General features: G+C 55.7%; 1 protein-coding gene across 4 annotated transcripts in view; it reads left to right on the top strand.

Moving 5' to 3' along the window:
- The window catches only part of LOC139275045 (centrosomal protein of 57 kDa-like), a 73,435-nt gene that overhangs the window by 11,015 nt on the left and 37,572 nt on the right, over window positions 1-24,848 (top strand). For all 4 annotated transcript variants that reach the window (XM_070891954.1, XM_070891952.1, XM_070891953.1 and 1 more), the window contains exons 5-7: window positions 15,071-15,187; window positions 23,770-23,847; window positions 24,555-24,656. In XM_070891954.1, coding sequence (XP_070748055.1) covers window positions 15,071-15,187; window positions 23,770-23,847; window positions 24,555-24,656 — 297 coding nt within the window. The remainder of the gene's footprint in view (window positions 1-15,070; window positions 15,188-23,769; window positions 23,848-24,554; window positions 24,657-24,848) is intronic.

The following is a 24,848-nucleotide window of genomic DNA, read 5'->3' as shown; positions in this document are numbered from 1 at the left end:
CCGGAAGCTTGGGGGCACGATTACGGACTGAATGGAGGTGTTACGCAAAGCGGTCACCCAATCTGGGTTTGGTGGTCTCAATGTAGAGGAGACCACATCGTGAGCAGTGAATACAGTATACTAAATTGAAAGAAGTACAAGTAAATCACAGTTTCACCTGGAAGGAGTATTTGGAGTCCTGGACAGTTTCAAACCATCACCTTTGCCCATATTTTGTTCTCTTTCCTCTTTTTTTTAAACCTTCCCGCCGTCCTTGTGTATTTTTTCACCTGTTTCCCTTGGCAGCTGGTAATTATTTCCCTTTTATTATCTATAGCAGTAGTTGCATTACCGTACAGTAGGTGGAGCTATATTACATTTATATCGTGCCTTTAACATAGTAAAACGTCCCAAGGCACTTCACAGGCGAATTCTAAGACACCGAGCCACATAAGGAGAAATTAGGGCAGATGACCAAAAGCTTGATCAAAGAGGTAGGTTTTAAGGAGTGTCTTAAAAGAACATAAATAGGAGCAGGAGGAGGCCATTTGGCCCCTGGAGCCTGCTCCACCATTCAATAAGATCATGACTGATCTGATCCTGGCCTCAACTCCACTTCCCTGCCCACTCCCCATAACCCTTGACTCCCTTATCATTCAAAAATCTGCCTATCTACCTTAAATACATTCAATGGCCCAGCCTCCAAAGCTCCCTGGGGTGGAGAATTCCAGAGATTCCCGACCCTCGGAAGAAATTACTCCATTTCTGTCTTAGATGGGCGACCCCTTATTCTGAAACTATGCCCCCTAGTTCTAGATTCTCCTATGAGGGAGAACATCCTCTTTGCATCTGCCCTGTCAAGCCCCCTCAGAATCTAGTATGTGTCATTAAGATCACCTCTCATTCTTCTAAACTCCAATGAGTATAGGCCCAATCTGCTCAACATTTCTTCATATGTCAACCCCCTCATATCAAGAATCAACCTCGTGAACCTTCTCTGAATTGCCTCCAATGCAAGTATATCCTTCCCTAAATAAGGAGACCAAAACTGTGCGCAGTACTCCAGGTGTGGTCTTACCAACGCCCTGTACAGAGGCGAGGATTCGGAGCCCAGAAGAGGCGAGGAGCCCAGGGGCAGCATGGGCCAGCCCACACTGCGATCGATGGATAGTAGGAGCATGTGTGCGCACTAGGTTCGTACAGCAGAGCTTGGTCTGTAGTCGTCTTCGCTAACCCTTGCCACTGTATCAAGACCTAGCTCTATCAAGCCTTTGTGGTGGCTGGTGTGCAATGGCCACCCCACTTTAAAAGAATCCACGCACAGACATCTTCCATCCTTCAATATGTAATTCGGGAGCTAGAATGTCAGGTCCCTCATTGAAACACCTGTGACCTCATCCCTTTTTGGTGTGGAAGCAGGTCATCCTCGATACGAGGGACTGCCTAATATTATACTATACAGTTGGAGCAGAACATCCCTGCTATTATACTCCATTCCCCTTGCAATAAAGGCCAACATTCCATTTGCCTTCCTAATTACATGCTGTACCTGCATGTTAACGTTTTGTGTTTCATGTACAAGGACCCCCAGATCCCTCTGTACTGCAGCATTTTGTAATCTCCATTTAAAAAATAATTTGCTTTTTTATTTTTCCTACTAAGTGGAAAACCTCACGTTTTCCCACATTATGGGCCCAAGTTTCCACATGATTTGCGCCTGATTTTTAGGAGCAACTGGTGGAGAATGGACTATCTTAGAAATCGCAATTCTCCACTTTTTTTCTGCAGTTCTAGTCAGTTAGAACAGTTTCACTTTGGAACAGAATTTGGAACAGGCCACTGATGCCTGATTTCAAACTTTCCACAGTGAAAACGTACTCCAAACTAACTTAGAATGGAGCAAGTGAAGATTTTTGTAGAATTGAAAAAACCTTGTCTACACATTAAAAAATCAGGCGCAGGTTACAAATTAGGCTCCAGAACGAGGTGGGGGGGGGGGGGTGAGGGAAGTCGTTAAATTCTATAATAAATCCTTATTTATACTTATACAAATAAATCCAACCTGAATAAAAATTTATAAACAAAGAAAAGATTAAATAAACCATCTTCCTACCTGTGTGAAAGTGCTTCACCCAGGGAGAATGCTGCAGGAAGCCTCAAGTTGAGGCAGCTGTTCCCGCGCGGGGGGGGGGGAGGAAGCTGTTCGTTCCCGCGGGGGGGGGGGGAGGAGGAAGCCGTTCGTTCCCGCGGGGGGGGGAGGAAAGGAGGAAGCCGTTCGTTCCCGCGGGGGGGGGGGGAGGAGGAAGCCGTTCGTTCCCGCGGGGGGGGGAGGAAAGGAGGAAGCCGTTCGTTCCCGCGGGGGGGGGGGGAGGAGGAAGCCGTTCGTTCCCGCGGGGGGGGGAGGAAAGGAGGAAGCCGTTCGTTCCCGCGGGGGGGGGGGGAGGAGGAAGCTGTTCGTTCCCGCGGGGGGGGGAGGAAAGGAGGAAGCCGTTCGTTCCCGCGGGGGGGAGGAGGAAGCCGTTCGTTCCCGCGGGGGGGAGGAGGAGGAGGAAGCCGTTCGTTCCCGCGGGGGGGGGGGGAGGAGGAGGAAGCCGTTCGTTCCCGCGGGGGGGGGGGGAGGAGGAGGAAGCCGTTCGTTCCCGCGGCGGGGGGGGAGGGGAGGAAGCCGTTCGTTCCCGCGGGGGGGGGGGAGGAGGAGGAAGCCGTTCGTTCCCGCGGCGGGGGGGGAGGGGAGGAAGCCGTTCGTTCCCGCGGGGGGGGGGGGAGGAGGAGGAAGCCGTTCGTTCCCGCGGGGGGGGGGGGAGGAGGAGGAAGCCGTTCGTTCCCGCGGGGGGGGGGGGGGAGGAGGAAGCCGTTCGTTCCCGCGGGGGGGGGAGGAAAGGAGGAAGCCGTTCGTTCCCGCGGGGGGGGAGGAGGAGGAGGAAGCCGTTCGTTCCCGCGGGGGGGAGGAGGAAGCCGTTCGTTCCCGCGGGGGGGAGGAGGAGGAGGAAGCCGTTCGTTCCCGCGGGGGGGGGGGAGGAGGAGGAAGCCGTTCGTTCCCGCGGCGGGGGGGGAGGGGAGGAAGCCGTTCGTTCCCGCGGGGGGGGGGGAGGAGGAAGCTGTTCGTTCCCGCGGGGGGGGGGGAGGAGGAGGAAGCCGTTCGTTCCCGCGGCGGGGGGGGAGGAGGAGGAGGAAGCCGTTCGTTCCCGCGGCGGGGGGGGAGGAGGAAGCCGTTCGTTCCCGCGGGGGGGGGGGAGGAGGAAGCTGTTCGTTCCCGCGGGGGGGGGGGGAGGAGGAAGCCGTTCGTTCCCGCGGGGGGGGGAGGAGGAGGAAGCCGTTCGTTCCCGCGGGGGGGGGAGGAAAGGAGGAAGCCGTTCGTTCCCGCGGGGGGGGGAGGAGGAGGAAGCCGTTCGTTCCCGCGGGAGGGGGAGGAGGAGGAAGCCGTTCGTTCCCGCGGGGGGGGGAGGAAAGGAGGAAGCCGTTCGTTCCCGCGGGGGGGGAGGAGGAAGCCGTTCGTTCCCGCGGGGGGAGGAGGAGGAGGAAGCCGTTCGTTCCCGCGGGGGGGGGGGGGAGGAGGAAGCCGTTCGTTCCCGCGGGGGGAGGAGGAGGAGGAAGCCGTTCGTTCCCGCGGGGGGGGGAGGAAAGGAGGAAGCCGTTCGTTCCCGCGGGGGGGGGAGGAGGAGGAAGCCGTTCGTTCCCGCGGGGGGGGGAGGAAAGGAGGAAGCCGTTCGTTCCCGCGGGGGGGGGAGGAGGAGGAAGCCGTTCGTTCCCGCGGGGGGGGGAGGAGGAGGAAGCTGTTCGTTCCCGCGGGGGGGGGGAGGGGAGGAGGAAGCCGTTCGTTCCCGCGGCGGGGGGGGGAGGAGGAGGAGGAAGCCGTTCGTTCCCGCGGGGGGGAGGAGGAGGAGGAAGCCGTTCGTTCCCGCGGCGGGGGGGGAGGAGGAAGCTGTTCGTTCCCGCGGGGGGGGGGAGGAGGAGGAGGAAGCCGTTCGTTCCCGCGGGGGGGGGAGGAGGAGGAAGCCGTTCGTTCCCGCGGGGGGGGGGAGGGGAGGAGGAAGCCGTTCGTTCCCGCGGCGGGGGGGGGGGAGGAAGCTGTTCGTTCCCGCGGGGGGAGGAGGAGGAGGAAGCCGTTCGTTCCCGCGGGGGGGGGGGGGAGGAGGAAGCCGTTCGTTCCCGCGGGGGGGGGAGGAGGAGGAGGAAGCCGTTCGTTCCCGCGGCGGGGGGGGGGGGAGGAAGCTGTTCGTTCCCGCGGGGGGGGGGGGAGGAGGAAGCCGTTCGTTCCCGCGGGGGGGGGGGGAGGAGGAGGAGGAAGCCGTTCGTTCCCGCGGGGGGGGAGGAGGAGGAAGCCGTTCGTTCCCGCGGGGGGGGGGGAGGAGGAGGAGGAAGCCGTTCGTTCCCGCGGGGGGGGGAGGAGGAGGAAGCCGTTCGTTCCCGCGGGGGGGGGGAGGAGGAGGAAGCCGTTCGTTCCCGCGGCGGGGGGGGAGGAGGAAGCTGTTCGTTCCCGCGGGGGGGGGGAGGAGGAGGAGGAGGAAGCCGTTCGTTCCCGCGGGGGGGGGGGAGGAGGAAGCTGTTCGTTCCCGCGGGGGGGGGGGAGGAGGAGGAAGCCGTTCGTTCCCGCGGCGGGGGGGGAGGAGGAGGAGGAAGCCGTTCGTTCCCGCGGCGGGGGGGGAGGAGGAAGCCGTTCGTTCCCGCGGGGGGGGGGGAGGAGGAAGCTGTTCGTTCCCGCGGGGGGGGGGGGAGGAGGAAGCCGTTCGTTCCCGCGGGGGAGGAGGAAAGGAGGAAGCCGTTCGTTCCCGCGGGGGGGGGGAGGAGGAGGAAGCCGTTCGTTCCCGCGGGGGGAGGAGGAGGAGGAAGCCGTTCGTTCCCGCGGGGGGGGGAGGAGGAGGAAGCCGTTCGTTCCCGCGGGGGGGGAGGAGGAAGCCGTTCGTTCCCGCGGGGGGAGGAGGAGGAGGAAGCCGTTCGTTCCCGCGGGGGGAGGAGGAGGAGGAAGCCGTTCGTTCCCGCCGGGGGGAGGAGGAGGAGGAAGCCGTTCGTTCCCGCGGGGGGAGGAGGAGGAGGAAGCCGTTCGTTCCCGCGGGGGGAGGAGGAGGAGGAAGCCGTTCGTTCCCGCGGGGGGAGGAGGAGGAGGAAGCCGTTCGTTCCCGCGGGGGGGGGAGGAAAGGAGGAAGCCGTTCGTTCCCGCGGGGGGGGAGGAGGAAGCCGTTCGTTCCCGCGGGGGGAGGAGGAGGAGGAAGCCGTTCGTTCCCGCGGGGGGAGGAGGAGGAGGAAGCCGTTCGTTCCCGCGGGGGGGGAGGAGGAAGCCGTTCGTTCCCGCGGGGGGAGGAGGAGGAGGAAGCCGTTCGTTCCCGCGGGGGGGGGAGGAGGAGGAAGCCGTTCGTTCCCGCGGGAGGGGGAGGAGGAGGAAGCCGTTCGTTCCCGCGGGGGGGGGAGGAGGAGGAAGCTGTTCGTTCCCGCGGGGGGGGGAGGGGAGGAGGAAGCCGTTCGTTCCCGCGGGGGGGAGGAGGAGGAGGAAGCCGTTCGTTCCCGCGGGGGGGGGAGGGGAGGAGGAAGCCGTTCGTTCCCGCGGCGGGGGGGGAGGAGGAGAGGAAGCCGTTCGTTCCCGCGGGGGGGAGGAGGAGGAGGAAGCCGTTCGTTCCCGCGGGGGGGGGGAGGAGGAGGAAGCCGTTCGTTCCCGCGGGGGGGGGAGGGAGAAGAAGCCGTTCGTTCCCGCGGCGGGGGGGAGGAGGAAGCTGTTCGTTCCCGCGGGGGGGGGGGAGGAGGAGGAGGAAGCCGTTCGTTCCCGCGGGGGGGGGAGGAGGAGGAAGCCGTTCGTTCCCGCGGGGGGGGGGAGGAGGAGGAAGCCGTTCGTTCCCGCGGCGGGGAGGGGGGAGGAAGCTGTTCGTTTCCCGCGGGGGGGGGGGAGGAGGAGGAGGAAGCCGTTCGTTCCCGCGGGGGGGGGGAGGAGGAGGAAGCCGTTCGTTCCCGCGGGGGGGGGGGAGGAGGAGGAGGAAGCCGTTCGTTCCCGCGGGGGGGGGAGGAGGAGGAAGCCGTTCGTTCCCGCGGGGGGGGGGGAGGAGGAGGAAGCCGTTCGTTCCCGCGGCGGGGGGGGAGGAGGAAGCTGTTCGTTCCCGCGGGGGGGGGGGGAGGAGGAGGAGGAGGAAGCCGTTCGTTCCCGCGGGGGGGAGGAGGAAGCCGTTCGTTCCCGCGGGGGGGAGGAGGAAGCCGTTCGTTCCCGCGGGGGGGGGGGAGGAGGAGGAAGCCGTTCGTTCCCGCGGGGGGGGGGGGGGAGGAGGAGGAGGAAGCCGTTCGTTCCCGCGGGGGGGGGGGGGGGAGGAGGAGGAGGAAGCCGTTCGTTCCCGCGGGGGGGGGGGGGGGAGGAGGAGGAGGAAGCCGTTCGTTCCCGCGGGGGGGGGGGAGGAGGAGGAGGAAGCCGTTCGTTCCCGCGGGGGGGGGAGGAGGAGGAAGCCGTTCGTTCCCGCGGGGGGGAGAGGAGGAGGAAGCCGTTCGTTCCCGCGGGGGGGGGGGAGGAGGAGGAAGCCGTTCGTTCCCGCGGGGGGGGGGGGAGGAGGAGGAAGCCGTTCGTTCCCGCGGCGGGGGGAGGGGAGGAAGCCGTTCGTTCCCGCGGGGGGGGGGGAGGAGGAGGAGGAAGCCGTTCGTTCCCGCGGGGGGGGGGGGAGGAGGAGGAGGAAGCCGTTCGTTCCCGCGGCGGGGGGGGAGGAGGAAGCCGTTCGTTCCCGCGGGGGGGGGGGGGAGGAGGAAGCTGTTCGTTCCCGCGGGGGGGGGGGAGGAGGAGGAAGCCGTTCGTTCCCGCGGCGGGGGGGGAGGAGGAAGCCGTTCGTTCCCGCGGGGGGGGGGGAGGAGGAAGCTGTTCGTTCCCGCGGCGGGGGAGGAGGAAAGGAGGAAGCCGTTCGTTCCCGCGGGGGGAGGAGGAGGAGGAAGCCGTTCGTTCCCGCGGGGGGGGAGGAGGAAGCCGTTCGTTCCCGCGGGGGGAGGAGGAGGAGGAAGCCGTTCGTTCCCGCGGGGGGGGAGGAAAGGAGGAAGCCGTTCGTTCCCGCGGGGGGGGGAGGGAGGAGGAAGCCGTTCGTTCCCGCGGGAGGGGGAGGAGGAGGAAGCCGTTCGTTCCCGCGGGGGGGGGAGGAGGAGGAAGCCGTTCGTTCCCGCGGGGGGGGGAGGGGAGGAGGAAGCCGTTCGTTCCCGCGGGGGGGGGAGGAAAGGAGGAAGCCGTTCGTTCCCGCGGGGGGGGGAGGAGGAGGAAGCCGTTCGTTCCCGCGGGGGGGGGGGGAGGAGGAAGCCGTTCGTTCCCGCGGGGGGGGGGGGAGGAGGAGGAGGAAGCCGTTCGTTCCCGCGGGGGGGGGGGGGAGGGGGAGGAGGAAGCTGTTCGTTCCCGCGGGGGGGGGAGGGGAGGAGGAAGCCGTTCGTTCCCGCGGCGGGGGGGGGAGGAGGAGGAGGAAGCCGTTCGTTCCCGCGGGGGGAGGAGGAGGAGGAAGCCGTTCGTTCCCGCGGCGGGGGGGGAGGAGGAAGCTGTTCGTTCCCGCGGGGGGGGGGGGAGGAGGAGGAGGAAGCCGTTCGTTCCCGCGGCGGGGGGGGGAGGAGGAAGCTGTTCGTTCCCGCGGGGGGGGGAGGGGAGGAGGAAGCCGTTCGTTCCCGCGGCGGGGGGGGGAGGAGGAGGAGGAAGCCGTTCGTTCCCGCGGGGGGGAGGAGGAGGAGGAAGCCGTTCGTTCCCGCGGCGGGGGGGGAGGAGGAAGCTGTTCGTTCCCGCGGGGGGGGGGGAGGAGGAGGAGGAAGCCGTTCGTTCCCGCGGGGGGGGGAGGAGGAGGAAGCCGTTCGTTCCCGCGGGGGGGGGGAGGAGGAGGAAGCCGTTCGTTCCCGCGGCGGGGGGGGGGGAGGAAGCTGTTCGTTCCCGCGGGGGGGGGGGAGGAGGAGGAGGAAGCCGTTCGTTCCCGCGGGGGGGGGGAGGAGGAGGAAGCCGTTCGTTCCCGCGGGGGGGGGGGAGGAGGAGGAGGAAGCCGTTCGTTCCCGCGGGGGGGGGAGGAGGAGGAAGCCGTTCGTTCCCGCGGCGGGGGGGGAGGAGGAAGCTGTTCGTTCCCGCGGGGGGGAGGAGGAGGAGGAAGCCGTTCGTTCCCGCGGGGGGGGGGGGGGAGGAGGAGGAGGAAGCCGTTCGTTCCCGCGGGGGGGGGGGGGGAGGAGGAGGAGGAAGCCGTTCGTTCCCGCGGGGGGGGGGGGGAGGAGGAGGAGGAAGCCGTTCGTTCCCGCGGGGGGGGGGGGGGGGGGAGGAAGCCGTTCGTTCCCGCGGCGGGGGGGGAGGAGGAAGCTGTTCGTTCCCGCGGCGGGGGGGGAGGAGGAAGCTGTTCGTTCCCGCGGGGGGAGGAGGAGGAGGAAGCCGTTCGTTCCCGCGGGGGGGGGGGGGGAGGAGGAGGAGGAAGCCGTTCGTTCCCGCGGGGGGGGGGGGGGGAGGAGGAGGAGGAAGCCGTTCGTTCCCGCGGGGGGGGGGGGAGGAGGAGGAGGAAGCCGTTCGTTCCCGCGGGGGGGGGGGGGGGGGAGGAAGCCGTTCGTTCCCGCGGCGGGGGGGGAGGAGGAAGCTGTTCGTTCCCGCGGCGGGGGGGGAGGAGGAAGCTGTTCGTTCCCGCAGGGGGGGGGGGAGGAGGAAGCCGTTCGTTCCCGCGGGGGGGAGGAGGAGGAGGAAGCCGTTCGTTCCCGCGGGGGGGGGGGGGGAGGAGGAAGCCGTTCGTTCCCGCGGGGGGGAGGAGGAGGAGGAAGCCGTTCGTTCCCGCGGGGGGGAGGAAGCCGTTCCCGCGGGGGGTGGGGGGGGGAGAAACAGCTGCCTCAACTTTCTGAGGCTTCCTGCAGCCTTCTCACTGCTGCAAGAAGCCTCAGTGCTGATGTGCTGATGGCAATGTGCTTTTATTTAAAAATGTTCAAAAATTAAACAGCTACAAAGAACTACAAAAATGGCCGAGTGCCAATGTTTCCTTCACACTGCGCGTGCGCGAACGCTCCAACGCGCACGCGCAGCGTTGCCGGCAGGAAAAAAACTAATTTAAATGGTACCCGCCCCCTCCCACTTACAAAATTGGCGCGAGTGGTAGGCTCTGCCCCCTGGGCGCCGCGCCAAGCAGACATGGAGCTGCAGGGCGCTCCAGAATCGCGCGTTTCTTTTCCGGCGCGAAAAACGGGCGCTCAGCTCGTAGGGGCGCCCGTTTTTTATCGTGTGGAAACTTGGGCCCTATATTCTAACATCTGCCAAATTTTTGGCCACTCATGGGTTTTATGAAAGGGAAATAATGTTTGACAAATTTGAGGATGTAACGAGCAGGGTGGATAAGGGAGAACCAGTGGATGTGGTGTATTTGGATTTCCAGATAAGGTGCCACATAAGAGGTTACTGCATAAGGTAATAGCTCACGGGGTTGGAGTAATGTACTAGCATGGTTAGAGGATTGGCTAACTAACAGAAAACAGAGTTGGGATAAATGGGTCATTTTCCGGTTGGCAAACAGTAACTGGTGGGGTGCCGCAGGGATTGGTGCTGGGTCCTCAACTATCTACAGTCGATATTAATGACTTGGATGAAGGGATCGAGTGTAATGTAGCCAAGTTTGCTGATACAAAGATGGGTGGAAAAGCAAATTCTGAGGCGGGCGCAAAAAATCTGCAAAGGGATATAGACAAGTTAAGTGAGTGGGCAAACATTTGGCAGATGGAGTATGATGTGGGAAAATGGGAGATTATCCACTTTGGCAGAAAAAATAGAAAAGCATATTATTTTTTAAATGGAGATTACAAAATGCTGCGGTACAGAGGGATCTGGGGGTCCTTGTACATGAAACACAAAAAGTTAGTATGCAGGTACAGCATGTAATTAGGAAGGCAAATGGAACGTTGGCCTTTATTGCAAGGGGGATAGCATATAAAAGCAGAGAAGTCCTGCTACAACTGTACAAGGTATTGGTGAGGCCACACCTGGAATACTACGTACAGTTTTGGTCTCCGTATTTAAGGAAGGATATACTTGCATTTGAGGCTGTTTAGAGAAGGTACACACGGTTGATTCCGGAGATGAGGGGGTTGACTTATGAGCATATGTTGAGTAGGTTAGGCCTCTACACGTTGGAGTTCAGAAGCACGAGAGCTGATCTTATTGAAACATAAGATAATGAGGGGGCTCGACAAGGTGTATGCAGAGAGGATATTTCCACTCCGGGGAAACTAAAACTAGGGGACATAGTCTTAGAATAAGGGGCCGCCAATTTAAAACTGAGACGAGGAGAAATTTCTTCTGAGGGTTGTAAATCTATTGAATTCTCTGCCCCAGAGAACTGTGGAGGCTGGGTCATTGACTATATTTAAGGCGGAGATACAAATTTTTGAGCAATAAGGGAGTAAAGGGTTATGGGGAGCGGGCAGGGAAGTGGTGCTGAGTCTGTGATTGGATCAGCCATGATCTTATTGAATGGCGGAGCAGGCTCAAGGGGCCAAATGGCCTACTCCTGCTCCTATTTCTTATGTTCACTGAGCCTATCTATATCCCTTTGTAGGTTCTTTTCGGCCTCCTCACAACTTGCTTTCCCCCACCTATCTTTGTATCATCAGCAAATTTGATTCGGTTCCTTCATCCAAGTCATTAATATAAATTGTAAATAGTTGAGGCTCCAGCACTGATCCCTGTGGCATCCCACTAGTTACAGTTTGCCAACCTGAAAATGATCCATTTATCCCGACTCTCTTTTCTGTTAGTTAGCCAATCTTCTATCCACGCTAATATATTACCCCCAATGACATGAGCTCTTATCTTGTGCAGTAACCTTTTATATGGCACCTTATCAAATATTTTCTGTAAATCCAAATATTCAATGTTTACTGGTTCCCCTTTATCCACCATGCTTGTTACATCCTCAAAGAACTCCAGCAAATTTGTCAAACATGATTTCCGTTTCATAAGACCATGCTGAATCTGCTTGACTGCATTGTGATTTTCTAAATGTCCTGCTACTGCTTCCTTACTGATGGACTCCAGTATTTTCCCAATGACAGATGTTAGGCTAACTAACCTATAGTTTCCTGCTTTCTGTCTCCCTCTCTTAAATCGGAGCGTTACATTTGTGGTTTTCCAGTCCGCTGGGACCTCTCCAGAATCTAGGGAATTTTGGTAGATTATAATCAATGCATCCACTATCTCTGCAGCCACTTCTTTTAAGACCCTAGGATGCAGGCAATCGGGTCCAGAGCTTGTCCACCTTTAATCCCATTGGTTTGCCTAATACTTTATCTCAAGTGATAGTAATTGTTTTAAGTTTCCCCCCCGGCCCCCCATTAGCTCCTTGATCATCAGTTATTGGGATATTTTTAGTGTCTTCTACCATGAAGACCGATACAAAATATTTGTTCAAAGTTTCTGCCCTTATTAATTCCCCAGTCTCTTCCTCTAAGTACCAACGTTTACTTTAGCTATTTGTTTTCTTTTTATATACCTGGACAGAGGTGTTTAGGCAGAGAATTCCGGAGCTTAGGGCCTAGGCAACAAAAGGCACAGCCACCAATGGTTGAACAACTATAATCAGGGATGCTCAAGAGGGCAGAATTAAAGGAGCGCAGATATCTCTGGGCAAGGGCGGGGGGGAGGGAGTGCGGGGTTGTTGGACTGACGGAGATGAGAAGTGGGGAGGGCCGAGGCCATGGAGGGATTTGAAAACAAGAATGAGAATTTTGAAATCGAGGCGTTGCTTATCCAGGAGCCAGTGTAGGTCAGCGAGCATGGGTGATGGGTGAGCGGGACTTGGGTGCGAGTTAGGACACGGGCAGCAGAGTTTTGTATCACCAAGTTTATGTAGAGCAGAATGTGGGAGGCCAGCCAGGAGTGGGTTGGAATAATTAAGTTTCGAGGTAACAAATGCATGGATGAAGCTTTCAGCAGCGGATGAGCTGAGACAAGTGCGGAGACTGGCGATGTTATAGAGGTGGCAATAGGGGGCCTTAGTTATGCTCCGGATATGTGGTCGGAAGCTCATTTTAGAGTCAAATATGATACCAAGGTTGCGAACAGTCTGGTTCAGCCTCAGACAGATGCTACAGAGAGGGATGGAGTCGGTGGCTAGGGAATGCAGTTTTTGGCGGGGGCTGAAAACAATGGCTTCGGTCTTCCCAATATAGAATTGGAGAAAATTTCTGCCATCCAGAACTGGATGTTGGATAAGCAGTCTGACAATTTCGAGACCAAGGAGGTGAGGTAGAGCTGGGTGTTGTCAAACTGACGCTGTTTTTTCGGATGATGTTGCCAAGGGGCAACATGTAAATGAGAAATAAGAGGCGGCCAAGGATAGATCCTTGGGGTCACCAGAGGTAATGCTGTGGGAGCAGGAAGATGTGCAGGTGATTCTCTGGCTACAATTCGATAAGAATGCAACTGGGTGAGTGCAGTCGCACGCAGCTGGATGACGGTGGAGAGGTGTTGAAGATGGAATGGTCAACCGTGTCCAAGGCTGCAGCCAAGTCAAGAAGGACAAGGAGGGATAGTTTGCCTTAGTCACAGTCACAAAGAATGTCATTTGTTACTTTGATGACAGCCGTTTCAGTTCTGTGGCAGGGGCGTAAACCTGATTGGAGGGATTCAAACATGGAGTGCAGGAAAGATGGGCACGGATTTGAGAGGCGACAACACATTCAAGGACTTTGGAGATGGGGTGGTAGTTTACAAGGACGGAGGGGTGGGGCAATACCTGAGGGGAGAGCGAACCATGAACAATGTCGGGTAAGATTGGAAAAATCCACATAATTGAATTGAATGCAAGATTACTGTAGTTAACTTTTTTTGAACAATATTTTTGTTAACAAATTTTGATATACAAGTGTGATGTCCAAAATCCAGAAACCTCTAGACCGAGGCCGTTCCAGATTCCGTGTATTTCCAGATTTCAAAACTTCTTTGCCTGGGCCGAGGTAGATGAGGTTGGACCACCGAGGGCCGGGGCGGAGGTTGGGCGGGCGAGTTTGGATTTCGGAACATTTTCTGGTTTCCGGATGACCCTGCCACGGATTGGCCCGGTGTCCGGATACCGGAACATTCCGAATTTTGGAACTCCGGATTTTGGACGCTCAACCTGTACCACTAAAATTAGTTCACAGCAAGAATTTGTTTATATTTTACTAGTTTTGAAGCCGTTTTGACACTCTTTAAATTTTATATGGTTACACTTTTTCTGTCTACCATTTTCAAAAGTTGTACCGTTAGTTTATGAATAATTCCAAGGTCTTTAGAAAGGACAGGGAAATTTGAAAAGGAGGTGGAGCATCAATGTTAACATAGGACACTGTTACAGCATTAGAAAGAGGGGTTATTAGTTCAGACAGTAGAAATACTATGGGTAGGAATTGAGGAATAGAAAAGGATGCCAGATTTTGGGAGTTACCGGTGATAAAATAGTGTGATAGATAAATGCAGAGATCAGAGAAGCTTGTTGCAAAATTTTCACAGACTGGGGGAAGCAGAACAACTCGAGTTGCAAAGGCAGCAAATTGAATGCCATCAGAACTTTTTTCTGGAAGAATATGTTCTTGAACCAACAAGAGAACAGGCAACCTTAGATTTATTTGAGTAATGAGCCTGAATTAGTCAATAATCTAATGTTATGGAAACACCTAGCTAACAGTGACCATAATATGATAGAATTTGTTACTCGGTTTGAGAGGGAGAAAGTGAGTTACGAATCAAGGTTTTAAATTTTAGTAAGGCTGACTTTGGCGGGATGAGGCAGGATCGACCACAATAGACCATTAACAGATAAAACTACGGATGAACAGTGGGAGATGTTCAAAAAAATATTTGGTAAAATACAAGACCTGAACATACCCCTAAAGGGCAAGAGCTCTACATGTGTAATTAAACAACCTTGGTGAACAAGAAGTGAAAGACCGTATAAAACTAAAAGGAGGGATTTATACGAAAACAAAGAACGGTAGAGATCCCATGGACTGGGAGAGATAAAGAACAGCAAAGGGATACAAAGAAAGTGTTGAGAGCTGCAAAAAGGAATACGAAAAAAAAGCTTGCAAAGGATATCAAACACAACACTAAAGGTTTTTACAAATATATTGAGAAAAAGGGGTGGTTAAGAGTAATGTGGGCCACTTAATGACAGATGCAGGTGATGTTGTAATTGGAAATCAGGATATGGCAGACTTATTAAATAGCTACTTTTATATTGGTCTTCACATCAGAGGATCAAGTTACCAACAATAAAAAGAAAACTTTAATTAAATCAAGGAGAAACCAACTAGATCCAATATAAGTAAAAGAAATATGGATCAGTATTTTCTAACTGGCAAGAAGCTAGGATCTGTGGGTGAGAAGAGCGATTTAGGGGTCCAAGTACAGAAATCACGAAAGCTAATTAAATAGACTAATTGTATGTTGGCCTTTACTTCAAGGGAGCTGGAATACCAATGGGGTGGAAGTTGCGTTAAATCGGTACAGAGCTCTGGTTAAATCCCATCTGGAGTACTGCATTCAGTTCTGGGCACCGCAAGTCAGGAAGTATATATTGACCTTGGAGGAAGTGCAGCCCAGACTCACCAGAATGATACGAGGGCTATAAGGTTTAAATTATGAGGACAGGTTGCATAGACTGGGGTTGTATTCCCTGGAGTATCGAAGGTTAAGAGGTGAACTAACTAAGGCGATCTAATTGAAGTGTTTATGATTAAAGGTGTTGATAGGGTAGATAGAGATGAACTATTTCCTCTGGTGGGGTCCAGAACAAAGGGCCACAATCTTGAATTTAGAGCCAGGCTATTCAGAAAGCACCTCTTCACACACACTAGTAGAAATCTGGAACGCACTTTTTTTCCCCCAAAAAGCAGTTGAGGCAAGGTCAGTTGAAAATTTAATAACTGAAATTGATAGTTTTTTGTATAGTTAGGGTATTGAGGGTTACAAAATCAAGGTAGGTAGATGGAGTTACGATACAGATCAGCCATGCTCTAATTGAATGGTGGAACAGGCACGAAGGGCTGAATGGTCTACACCTGTTCCGATATTCCTGTTGGATTTTAAGGGGGTAGTGCACAAAATTGCACTTCTGAAGTGGCAACTTGTTCCGTAAACATAAGTTTGAAGATTTCAGTTGTATTTTTGGTAAACCAGGCATCTTTGGAAAAGAAAAGTTCTGTGGACCAATCGGATCTACAATCAAAGCTTGAAAAACTTGACTTAATCGAACGGGAATATCTCAGACTCACAGCGACACAGACTACAGCAGAGGTATGTGATTTCTGTATAACCTTTATTATTTCCTGCTTAGGATTTCCGATCATTGGAAATCCTAACATTTCATATTGAAAATTCCATTTGAATTTATATGATTTATATCATTCATGGCAGTAACCATTACTTGTCATTTTGTTGCCATGGAGATATAATTAATGGGATACAATTTATCTCTCATTCTGTATTATTCGGGTGTATAATAATTTGAAGTTAATACACCTGCTCCCAATCCTGCCTATGGTACCTGGAACTTGAGTGCAAATGGCAACCTATGTGGTGCTTCCTATCCCTTGAATCAGTGTTTACAAAAACAAAATGGGATCGGTAGCATGAGAATGGCCGGGATTTTGTGGTCCGCAGCGAAGGAGCAGCACTCGCTGTTTATCGTGCTGACAGTTACTCACAAACATATATTGCGGGTTTTTGAGGGGCAACTTGCTGTCATCGGCTGTCTAATCCAGAGCACTCGAGTCAAAGGCAGAGTTTCAATTGAGATCTTCGAAGTGTTCCTTCCAGCGGGCCCTGACTCCATCCCGCAGCATGCCACCCGCCACCACCTCGGCAAAACCCCAACACTGCACGGGGTAGAAAAAGCCATAAGACAGCTTAAAAACAACAAGGCTACGGGAGTAGATGGAATCCCTGCTGAGGCACTGAAGTATGGCGGAGAAGCGCGAATACATGATCTCACCTCTCTCATCTGCAGGGAGGAGAGCATGCTAGGAGATCTGAGATGCAGTGATCGTGACAATCTTTAAAAAAGGGGACAAGTCCGACTGCAGCAGCTAGAGAAATCTCCCTGCTATCAGGCACTAGGAAAGTCGTCGCTAGAGTCCTCCTCAACCGTGTGGAAATGGCTGAGACCTTAAACAATTATTTTGCTTCGGTCTTCACAGTGGAATACACAAAACCATGCCAAAAATTGCTGGTCACGGGAATGTGGGAAGGGAGGACCTTGAGACAATCACTATCACTAGGGGGGTAGTGCTGGACAGGCTAATGGATCTCAAGGTAGACCAGTCCCCTGGTCCTGATAAAATGCATCCCAGGGTATTAAGAGATGGCGGAAGTTATAGCAGATGCATTCGTTATAATCTACCAAAATTCTCTGAACTCAGGGGAGGTACCATCGGATTGGAAAGCAGCTAATGTAATGCCTCTGTTTAAAAAAGGGGGCAGACAAAAGGCAGGTAACTATAGGCCGGTGAGTTTAACATCTGTAGTGGGGAAAATGCTTGAAGCTATCATTAAGGAAGAAATAGCGGGGCATCTAGATAGGAATAGTGCAAACAAGCAGACGCAACATGGATTTATAAAGGGGAAATCATGTTTAACTAATTTATTGGAATTCTTTGAGGATATAACGAGCATGGTGGATAGAGGTGTACCGATGGATGTGGTGTATTTGGATTTCCAAAAGGCATTCGATAAGGTGCCACACAAAAGGTTACTGCAGAAGATAAAGGTACGCGGAGTCAGAGGAAATGTGCTAGCCAGCCAATTCTCGATCCATGCTAACAAAGCAGAGAGTCGGGATAAATGGGTCCTTTTCAGATTGGAAATCGGTGGTGAGTGGTGTGCCACAGTGATGGGCGCTGGGACCACAACTATTTACAATATACATAGATGACCTGGAAGAGGGGACGGAGTGTAGTGTAACAAAATTTGCAGATGACACAAAGATTAGTGGGAAAGCGGGTTGTGTAGAGGAAACAGAGAGGCTGCAAAGCGATTTAGCTAGGTTAAGCGAATGGGCTAAGGTTGGCAGATGGAATACAATGTTGGAAAATGTGAGGTCATCCACCTTGGCGGGGGGGGGGGGGGAGGAAACAGTAAAAGGGAATATTATTTGAATGGGGAGAAATTACAACATGCTGCGGTGCAGAGGGACCTGGGGGTCCTTGTGCATGAAACTCTTTTTGGGAGTAAACAAAAAACATTAAACCGTGCCCCCCCGATCTGGGGGAAACACCAAACATTTACAGGCCCTCTTATTTTTTGGGGGGGGGTTTCTTGGGCACAAAAACATTTTTTTTCTCCAAGTGCCCCCTATAAAAGGGGAGGGGGACACTAAAAGCACCGGCAATTAAAACAAATTAACTTAAAAACATAAAATGAAATTAAAATTTGGTTGCCGGGCGTGATGATGCACTCCAGTCCCTCCGGTGCCCACCTCTCGCGGAAGGCCGCGAGCGTACCGGTGGACACTGTGTGCTCCATCTCCAGGGACACCCTGGACCGGATGTATGCGCGGAAGAGAGGCAGGCAGGCAGTCTGGCTGAACGACCGCCCGCTGCCTGGACCGGCTGATGGCACCCTTGGCCGTGCCCAGGAGCAGTCCTGCGAGGAGGCCCTCTGACCTACCCGCTCCCCTCCGCACAAGGTGCCCGAAGATCAGGAGTGTGGGACTGAAGTGCAACCAGAATTTCAGGAGCAGCCCCTTTAGATAACAAACAGGGGCTGCAACCTCGTGCACTCAATAAAAACATGGAACATGGACTCTTCCAGACCGCAGAAATTGCAGGCGGCCTGGGAGCCTGTGAACCGGCTTAAAAATTTATTGCACGGCACTGCTCCGTGCATCACCCTCCAGGCCAAGTCCCCGACAAATAGTGGGAGGACCCCTGCGTAGAGTGCCCTCCATCGGGGACCCCCGCCTCCTCCGGACGGCAAGATGGTACGCCATGGCGTGTCCGGACGGCAGGCGAGGATGGCAAAGTTGAGAGTGTGCAGGAGCAGCCCGTACAGGAAACCCCTCCGCGCGGAACTGAAAGGCACAGAGGGGATTTCCCCGAGGCGGCTCAAGTTGTGAGGCGCTGGCCCCCGAGGGAGGTTCCGGGGTTTGGCGCCGCTGAGGAATTCCGTCCGGACGGGGGTCAGTTCGGACGGGATCTCCCCACGTGCTTGAGCCTCCTCGATGCACCTAACGGAGTCGGGACCCAGAGCTCTTTTTAGCGACTCGATGGCATCGGCCGCGTGGCGGATGTTGGCAGAATTTAGGCACCGCGCCAGCGTGTCTGGCGCCATCCATCCCGCTCCTCCGCCATCGAGCAGGTCCCTGACCCTGGTCATCTCACCAGCCACAGCCCTCTCGTCCAACCGCCACAAAAAACCTCGGTCGTGGAGGTACGGATTCCCGAGCAGCGGCTCCTGCAGGACGGCCGCCACTCCAGCCGGTGGAGAGCTGCGCTTGGTGGAGACTTTGTTCCAGACCCTGATGAGTTCCTTGTAAAAGACAGGCAGCTCCCGGAGGGCGGTCCTGACGCCCCCCACACTCACAAACAGGAGCTGTGTGTCGTAGTTGAGGCCGTGCTGCTGGCGGAAGAAATACGTTGCCAGAGCATGCCACCTAGGAGGGGGCTCAACGTAAAGGTATCTCTGCAGGGTCTGAAGACGGAAAGTCGCGAGCTGGGCGCTGACGCACACCAACGACTGACCGCCCTCCCCAAGCGGGAGCCTCAAGACCGCCGCAGAGACCCAGTGCTTCCTGTTGTTCCAGAAGAGGTAAACCAGCTTCTTCTGTATCTTGGCGACAAACGCAGGGGGAGGGGTCAAAGTGACCAGCCGGTACCACAACATTGCGGCCACCAGCTGGTTTATGACTAGCGCTCGACCCCGAAGGACAGCACCCGGAGCAGTCCTGTCCAGCGCCCTAGGCGAGCGGCGACCTTGGCCTCCAGCTCCTGCCAGTTCGCCGGCCAGGCTTTCTCGTCGGGGCTAAGGTAGACTCCCAGATAGAGGAGATGGGTCGTGCTCCAGGCAAAAGGCCTGAGCTCCTCCGGCAGGGAGTCCACCCGCCACTGACCCACCAGGAATCCGGAACATTTCTCCCAGTTGATTCTGGCGGAGGATGCGGCCGAGTAAATCTCCTGGCACTCGCGCATCCTCCGCAGGTCAGCGGGATCCTCGACCGCGAGGAGCACGTCATCGGCGTAAGCCGAGAGGACGACCTCCACGCCCGGCCCTTGCAGAGCCAGTCCCGTCAACCTCGTCCGCAGGAGGCACAGGAAAGGCTCCACGCAGATGGCATATAACTGGCCGGACATGGGGCATCCCTGGTGCATCCCTCTCCTAAAGCGCAGGGGCGCCGTCAAGGACCCGTTAACCTTAATCAGACACTCCGCGGCGGCGTACAAAAGTCGGATCCGGGCGACGAAATCCGTCCCGAACCCGAAAGCGCGCAGAGTTCCGAGCAGATAGTCGTGATCCACCCTGTCGAACGCCTTCTCTTGGTCGAGAGATAGGAAGGCGACCGACAGACCAGCCTCGTGGGAATGATGGATGAGGTCCCGGACCAGATGGATGTTGTCGTGGATTGTCCGGCCCGGGACCGTGTAGGACTGGTCGGGGTGGATCATGTGGTCCAGCACGGCACCAAGGCGAGCAGACATCGCCCTGGCGAAGATTTTGTAGTCCGTGCTGAGGAGGGAGACCGGGCGCCAGTTCTTAAGGAGGCGGAGATCGCCCTTCTTAGGCAGCAGGACGATGACTGCCCTGCGCCAAGAGAGGGCATCTCCCCGGTCGCCAGACTTTCCCCCAGGACCCGCGCGTAGTCGCTCCCCAGGACGTCCCAGAACTCCCTGTGGAACTCCACGGTCAGCCCGTCCAGCCCCGGGGATTTTCCCCTCGAGAGCCGGTCGAGGGCACCGGTCAGCTCCGCCAGGCTTAGCGGAGCTTCTAGATTTTCGGCGCCCTCCGGGCTGACCTTCGGCAGGTCCTCCCACAAAACTCTACGTGTTTCCTCGCTGGACGGCTCCGGAGAGAACAGGGCCCCGTAATATTCACGGGCCCTGTTGTTGACGCCCACCGGATCCGAGACGAGAGAGCCGTCGTCGGCCAGCAGCATCAAGAGCTGCTTACGGACACTCTGTCTTTTTTCCAGCGAGTAGAAGAAGGGGGATCCGCGGTCCAGATCCCGCAGGAACCGGATCCGCGACCTCACGAACGCGCCTCGGGACCCGACGAGCTGCAGGTCCTTCAGCGCGGCCTTCTTCGCTTCGTACACCGTCCGCAGGGCCGGGTCCCCGACGACTTGACCGAGACGGGACTCCAGGTCGAGCACCTCTTTTTCTAGGCGCCCGACCCTGGCCGCCCGCCTCTTGGTCGACCTCCTCGCGTACTCTTGACAGAAGACGCGGACGTGAGCCTTGCCCACGTCCCACCATAGCCTCAAGGAGGGGAAGCCCCCCTGCTTCCTTCTCCAGTCGGACCAGAATCGACGGAACGAGTCCTGGAACCGCACGTCCTCCAGCAGCTGGTTGTTAAAATGCCAGTACGCGGACCCCGTCCTCGCGCAGAGCGAAGCGAGCTCCGCCCACACCAGGTGGTGGTCCGAACACGGCACCGGCCGCATGGAGGCCGCCGGGACGCAGGAAACGTACGCCCGAGACACGTAAAGGCGGTCGGCTCTGGACCATCCTACTCCAGGCCTCACCCAAGTAAAGGTGCTGGAGTCGGGATGGAGATTTCGCCCGACGTCCACCAAGTCGAAGGACCCGACCAGGTCCCTCAACTTCTCCATCGCCATCATGTACTGCGGGGCACCGGAGCGGTCCCTCGCCTCGAGGGCGCAGTTAAAATCCCCCCCGAGGACAATGCAGTCGCCGACCTCTTCAAAGAAGCGCGTCTGCTGCGGGCCGGGCTGAGGGGCGTACATGTTCACGAGATGGAGCGGCACGTCCCCCAGGCGAACAGTTACGTGCAGCAAGCGGCCTGGCACGGGCTCCTCGACCCCCAAGATCTCCGGCTGAAAATGCGGGGCCAGCAAGATGGCCACCCCACTAGAAGTGGCGGTGAGGTGGCTCATGCGGACCTCTCCTTGCCATTCCAGGAGCCACGTGGCTTCGTCTTCCGGAACGCTGTGGGTTTCTTGCAGGAAGCACACCGCATATTTCCCCTCCCGCAGGAGCGAAAAATTGTTAAATCTACAGCGTGCCTCTCTGCTGCCGTTGATGTTGAGGCTGGCTATGGTTATCTTCATGACTAGAGCATAGTGCAACCTCTACCTTAACCTATTGTGAGGGGGGAGTGGAGTCGTTTGTTGACCTCCACTCCTTCAGCAGCCCAGCGAGGAACTTTTTGAGCCGGCGCAGCTCAAGGCCTTGCGCCTTTGATAAGGGCCCGCCCGCGGCCATGGTTTTAGCGGCGGCGCAGATGGAAGCGACGAGCAACACCGGCTCAGACCATCTTTCCAGGGCCAGACGGGCTTGGTCGCGGCGACCCCGGCACTGAACCAAAAAGTCCCGGAGTTCCTTTGCAGGAATGAGGAGGGTCTCAGCGGCGGACGCGAGCAGATCCACCGCCTCACTGGCGATGGACTCGAGATCTTCACCCGCGTCCCCCACCGAGTCCCCGTCCCCCTCCGGGAGGTCGCCGCTAGCAGCCGGCCCGTCGACCGCACGAGGTACGGCAAACGGCCCGGCAGCTCCATCTGGCCCTGGCTCCGCCCCGATCCCACCCCCAGGATCGTCGGCAGAGGAGTCCCCACTGGGCTCTTTTAAAAGTGGTGCTGGGTCGGGAAGCAACAGCGGAAGGGGTTCCTCCTCCGCCCCAGGAACCGGGGAACACGGAGAGACCTGGTCAAAGTAATGTTCCAGGTCCACCAAGCACCCCAGCTCCAAAGTAGGGGGCGAGGGTTGTTGTTCTTCCCCCTCCCCGCCGCCACCTCCCGGCCCAGCGTGTACAGATTCATTAAAATTCAAAATTTCCGTTTCTGCCGAGTCGAGCAAGTCCCGGGGGAAGTCGGTTATTGGCTGGGCGGGCTCAGGTGCGGCCTTTTCGGCTCCGCCCACCTCAGTCCCCGGGACGCTCGGCCCGGCGGCAATGCATTCCTCTGCTGGCCCCACGCCCCCCACGACAGGCAGATCTTTCACGCCGTCCCCGGGAGGCAGCGGCTGGGCAGCCTCGACTGTCTCGCCCTCCCCGGTGACAGATTCCTCTCGCCTACAGCGCAGCTTGGCACTGGTGGGGGACGCAGGACACGCGGCGGGCACCGCCTCCTCCACGGAGGGATGTTGTTTCCCCCCCCCCCCCCCCCACCGCCTCATTGGAGCGGCCTCCTTTTTTTCCCCGGGGGGGGCGCGGAGACAGGGAGACACCCGTGTCTGCCGAGGCCTCCCGCTCCACTCCCCCCTTTTTCTTGTCTTGCCCGCGCCCGAACCCCTCTGCGGTATTGGGCACGGGCTCAGGGCACCCCGCGCTCGCCGGTGACGGGGTTGGGCCGAGCGCGGTAAACAAATCGTCTGGCGCACCGAGGGGACCCGCCTTCAGATGTTTCGCCGCCTTCCGCGCCTTTCTTCCGATCGGACGCTCTCCCTCCCCCCCGCCGGAGGCCGTGAAAACAAAGGCCCCCGACGATGCCCGCGCACCTACGGCTCCCGGCACGCGGACGCTATTAGGGGGAGGGGTGGCGGCGGCGCCAGCCTTGGCCGCCCTCGGTGGTTTGGCGGCCTTGGAGGCGGGGCAGTTCTTATGAACCCCTTCCCTCGACTATCTGCCCCACCTGTGACAAGAGTCTGTGGTTTTCATATTGGACTGTTCAGCCAACTAAGAACTAATTTTAAGAGTGGAAGCAAGTCCTCCTCGATTCCGAGGGACTGCCTGTGATGATGAGGTCCGTGCAGCAGAGCAGGTCTCCAGTCGTCCTGGTTTACCCTCGTCACTGGATGAAAGGCTAGCTCTGTCAAGCCCGTGCAGTGGCTGATGTGCAACGGTCACCACATTAAAAAAAATCCACGCACAGGCAACTTCCACCCCTGGAGTTCAGGACTGGAATATCAAGTCCTTCATTGAAACATCCCTTTTGGTGTGGAAGCAAGTCATCCTCGTTCGAGAGACCGCCTATGACTGACTGGAATCCAGAGCAGCACCCTTTACTGGGGATCTGTGGGATGAGAGCTGGTTAAGCAATAGCGAGGCTCTTCAACCAATCAAATTGAAAAATCCTCAGACACGCAGAGTCTAACCAGGATGTATAAATCAGCAAGTAGAAATTAGAATATTTAATTCAATGTAAAATCATGTATAGAAAGCAAAATAGAGAGGGAAAGAAAGATGGGATTGAGAAAGAGATGAGACAAAGAAAATGTTTAGAAAAAGTTATCTCAATACTAATTAAATTCAGTGCCAGAGAGGTTGTTTGGTAGTAATTATAACTTATCACGGCATTAAAAATTCATTTGCACAAGAATGCAGCATTTTCTGAAATATTTACTGGGTAACTACAGCAACTTCATGCCCTCGCGTGGATTTCACTGCCAAGTCTATTGACGAGATACTGTTCTAGCGCAGCCTGTAGAGGAGTAGGGTTACACGAACAGCAATTTCCGGATTTCCCGGTTTAACTGCGCATGTGCCTACTCCGGAAGTTGCTATCTGATTTACTCCATAATAATGGTGAACGCTGACAGCCTCACCGTTGATCTCAATGCAAAATCCAGACCAATGGGTGATACTCTGAATCATTGGGTTCTTTGTTGCTGAGACATGGCTGTAATGTGTGCATAGTTTTGTAGATCACATATGCCTTTGTATGCTTATGATAATCTGACAGCCAGTTTGCCTATTTTTCCACCTAGAAGAAAATTTGTGAATTGGAACAGAAGTTACGAGAGGAAGAACATCAACGAAAACTAGTACAAGATAAGGCTGCACAGGTTTGTGCAAGCATCGTAACATTGCTCTTAAAGTATTTGGGGGTTTAAAATTGTTGGATTTAGATAGTGATTGGTAGATTTGTTAAAATTGTACTTGATCTAATGCACTGCTTGTGTGATAATCTTAATAGTTTCAAATGGCTGCCAACATTACCAACAACAGTGACTGATCTGTAACCACCAACACTTCATCCTAATGTTATACAGCTCAAAATGTTCTTTCAGATGCAATCCCAATTTAAAGGGGCAACATTTATAAAATTGTTCTGCTTGGTGTGTTGCGTAATTCAAAGTGGATATAGTATGAAAATTTCACGCATTCACCGTTAAACTTTACTGAAAACCTAATGGCAACAGTATTGTATAGTTTCACGAGGAGAGTGTCAGCAGTTAGTACATGATCATGTATGCAGAATGAGTAAGGAAGAAACACCAAAGCAGATGTAAAGTCATAGGGAGATGAGGGGAGACACTAATTGCAGGAAGTTCAAATTTAGAGAATAAGTTGAGATTTAAATGGGTTAGAAAATGCTATATAGGAGAACTTCTGAGGTGCTGGCATTTTATATACTTGATACCAATTTGATTACCATTTTTTTAAAGTAAATATTCCAAAGAATGTATTAATTTTTGAGATGAATATATTCTTGTTAAAAATCAAATTGTACAGTCTTAGTTGCATATTTAAAGACTTGTTTTTTATATAGTTGCAGACAGGTCTGGAAAGAAATAGAATTTTGTTACAAGCAGTGTCGCCAACACCACCAAAGACAAAGAGAGTAAAAACCAAGAGGAAGCAGCCAGTCAAGGTAGATTTTACTTAGCTAATTAGAAATGTCTGGTTCTACAAGAATTTTATACTGCTTATTGATCTAATGCTTCAGAACGCCATCTGTTGTTTTATAGAGTTAGAGTTGGTAGATGTGACTGACTGAAGAGTAATTATTTGCAACAGTTTTTTGTGTGCCTTTCCACATATGCGTACCCTGGACTCTGCCCAC

The sequence above is a fragment of the Pristiophorus japonicus genome, chromosome 10 (genome assembly GCF_044704955.1).
Source record: "Pristiophorus japonicus isolate sPriJap1 chromosome 10, sPriJap1.hap1, whole genome shotgun sequence".
NCBI classification, from domain to species: domain Eukaryota; kingdom Metazoa; phylum Chordata; class Chondrichthyes; family Pristiophoridae; genus Pristiophorus; species Pristiophorus japonicus.
The sequence above is the reverse complement of the archived record's forward strand: the minus strand, read 5'-3'. Positions and strand labels throughout refer to the sequence as shown.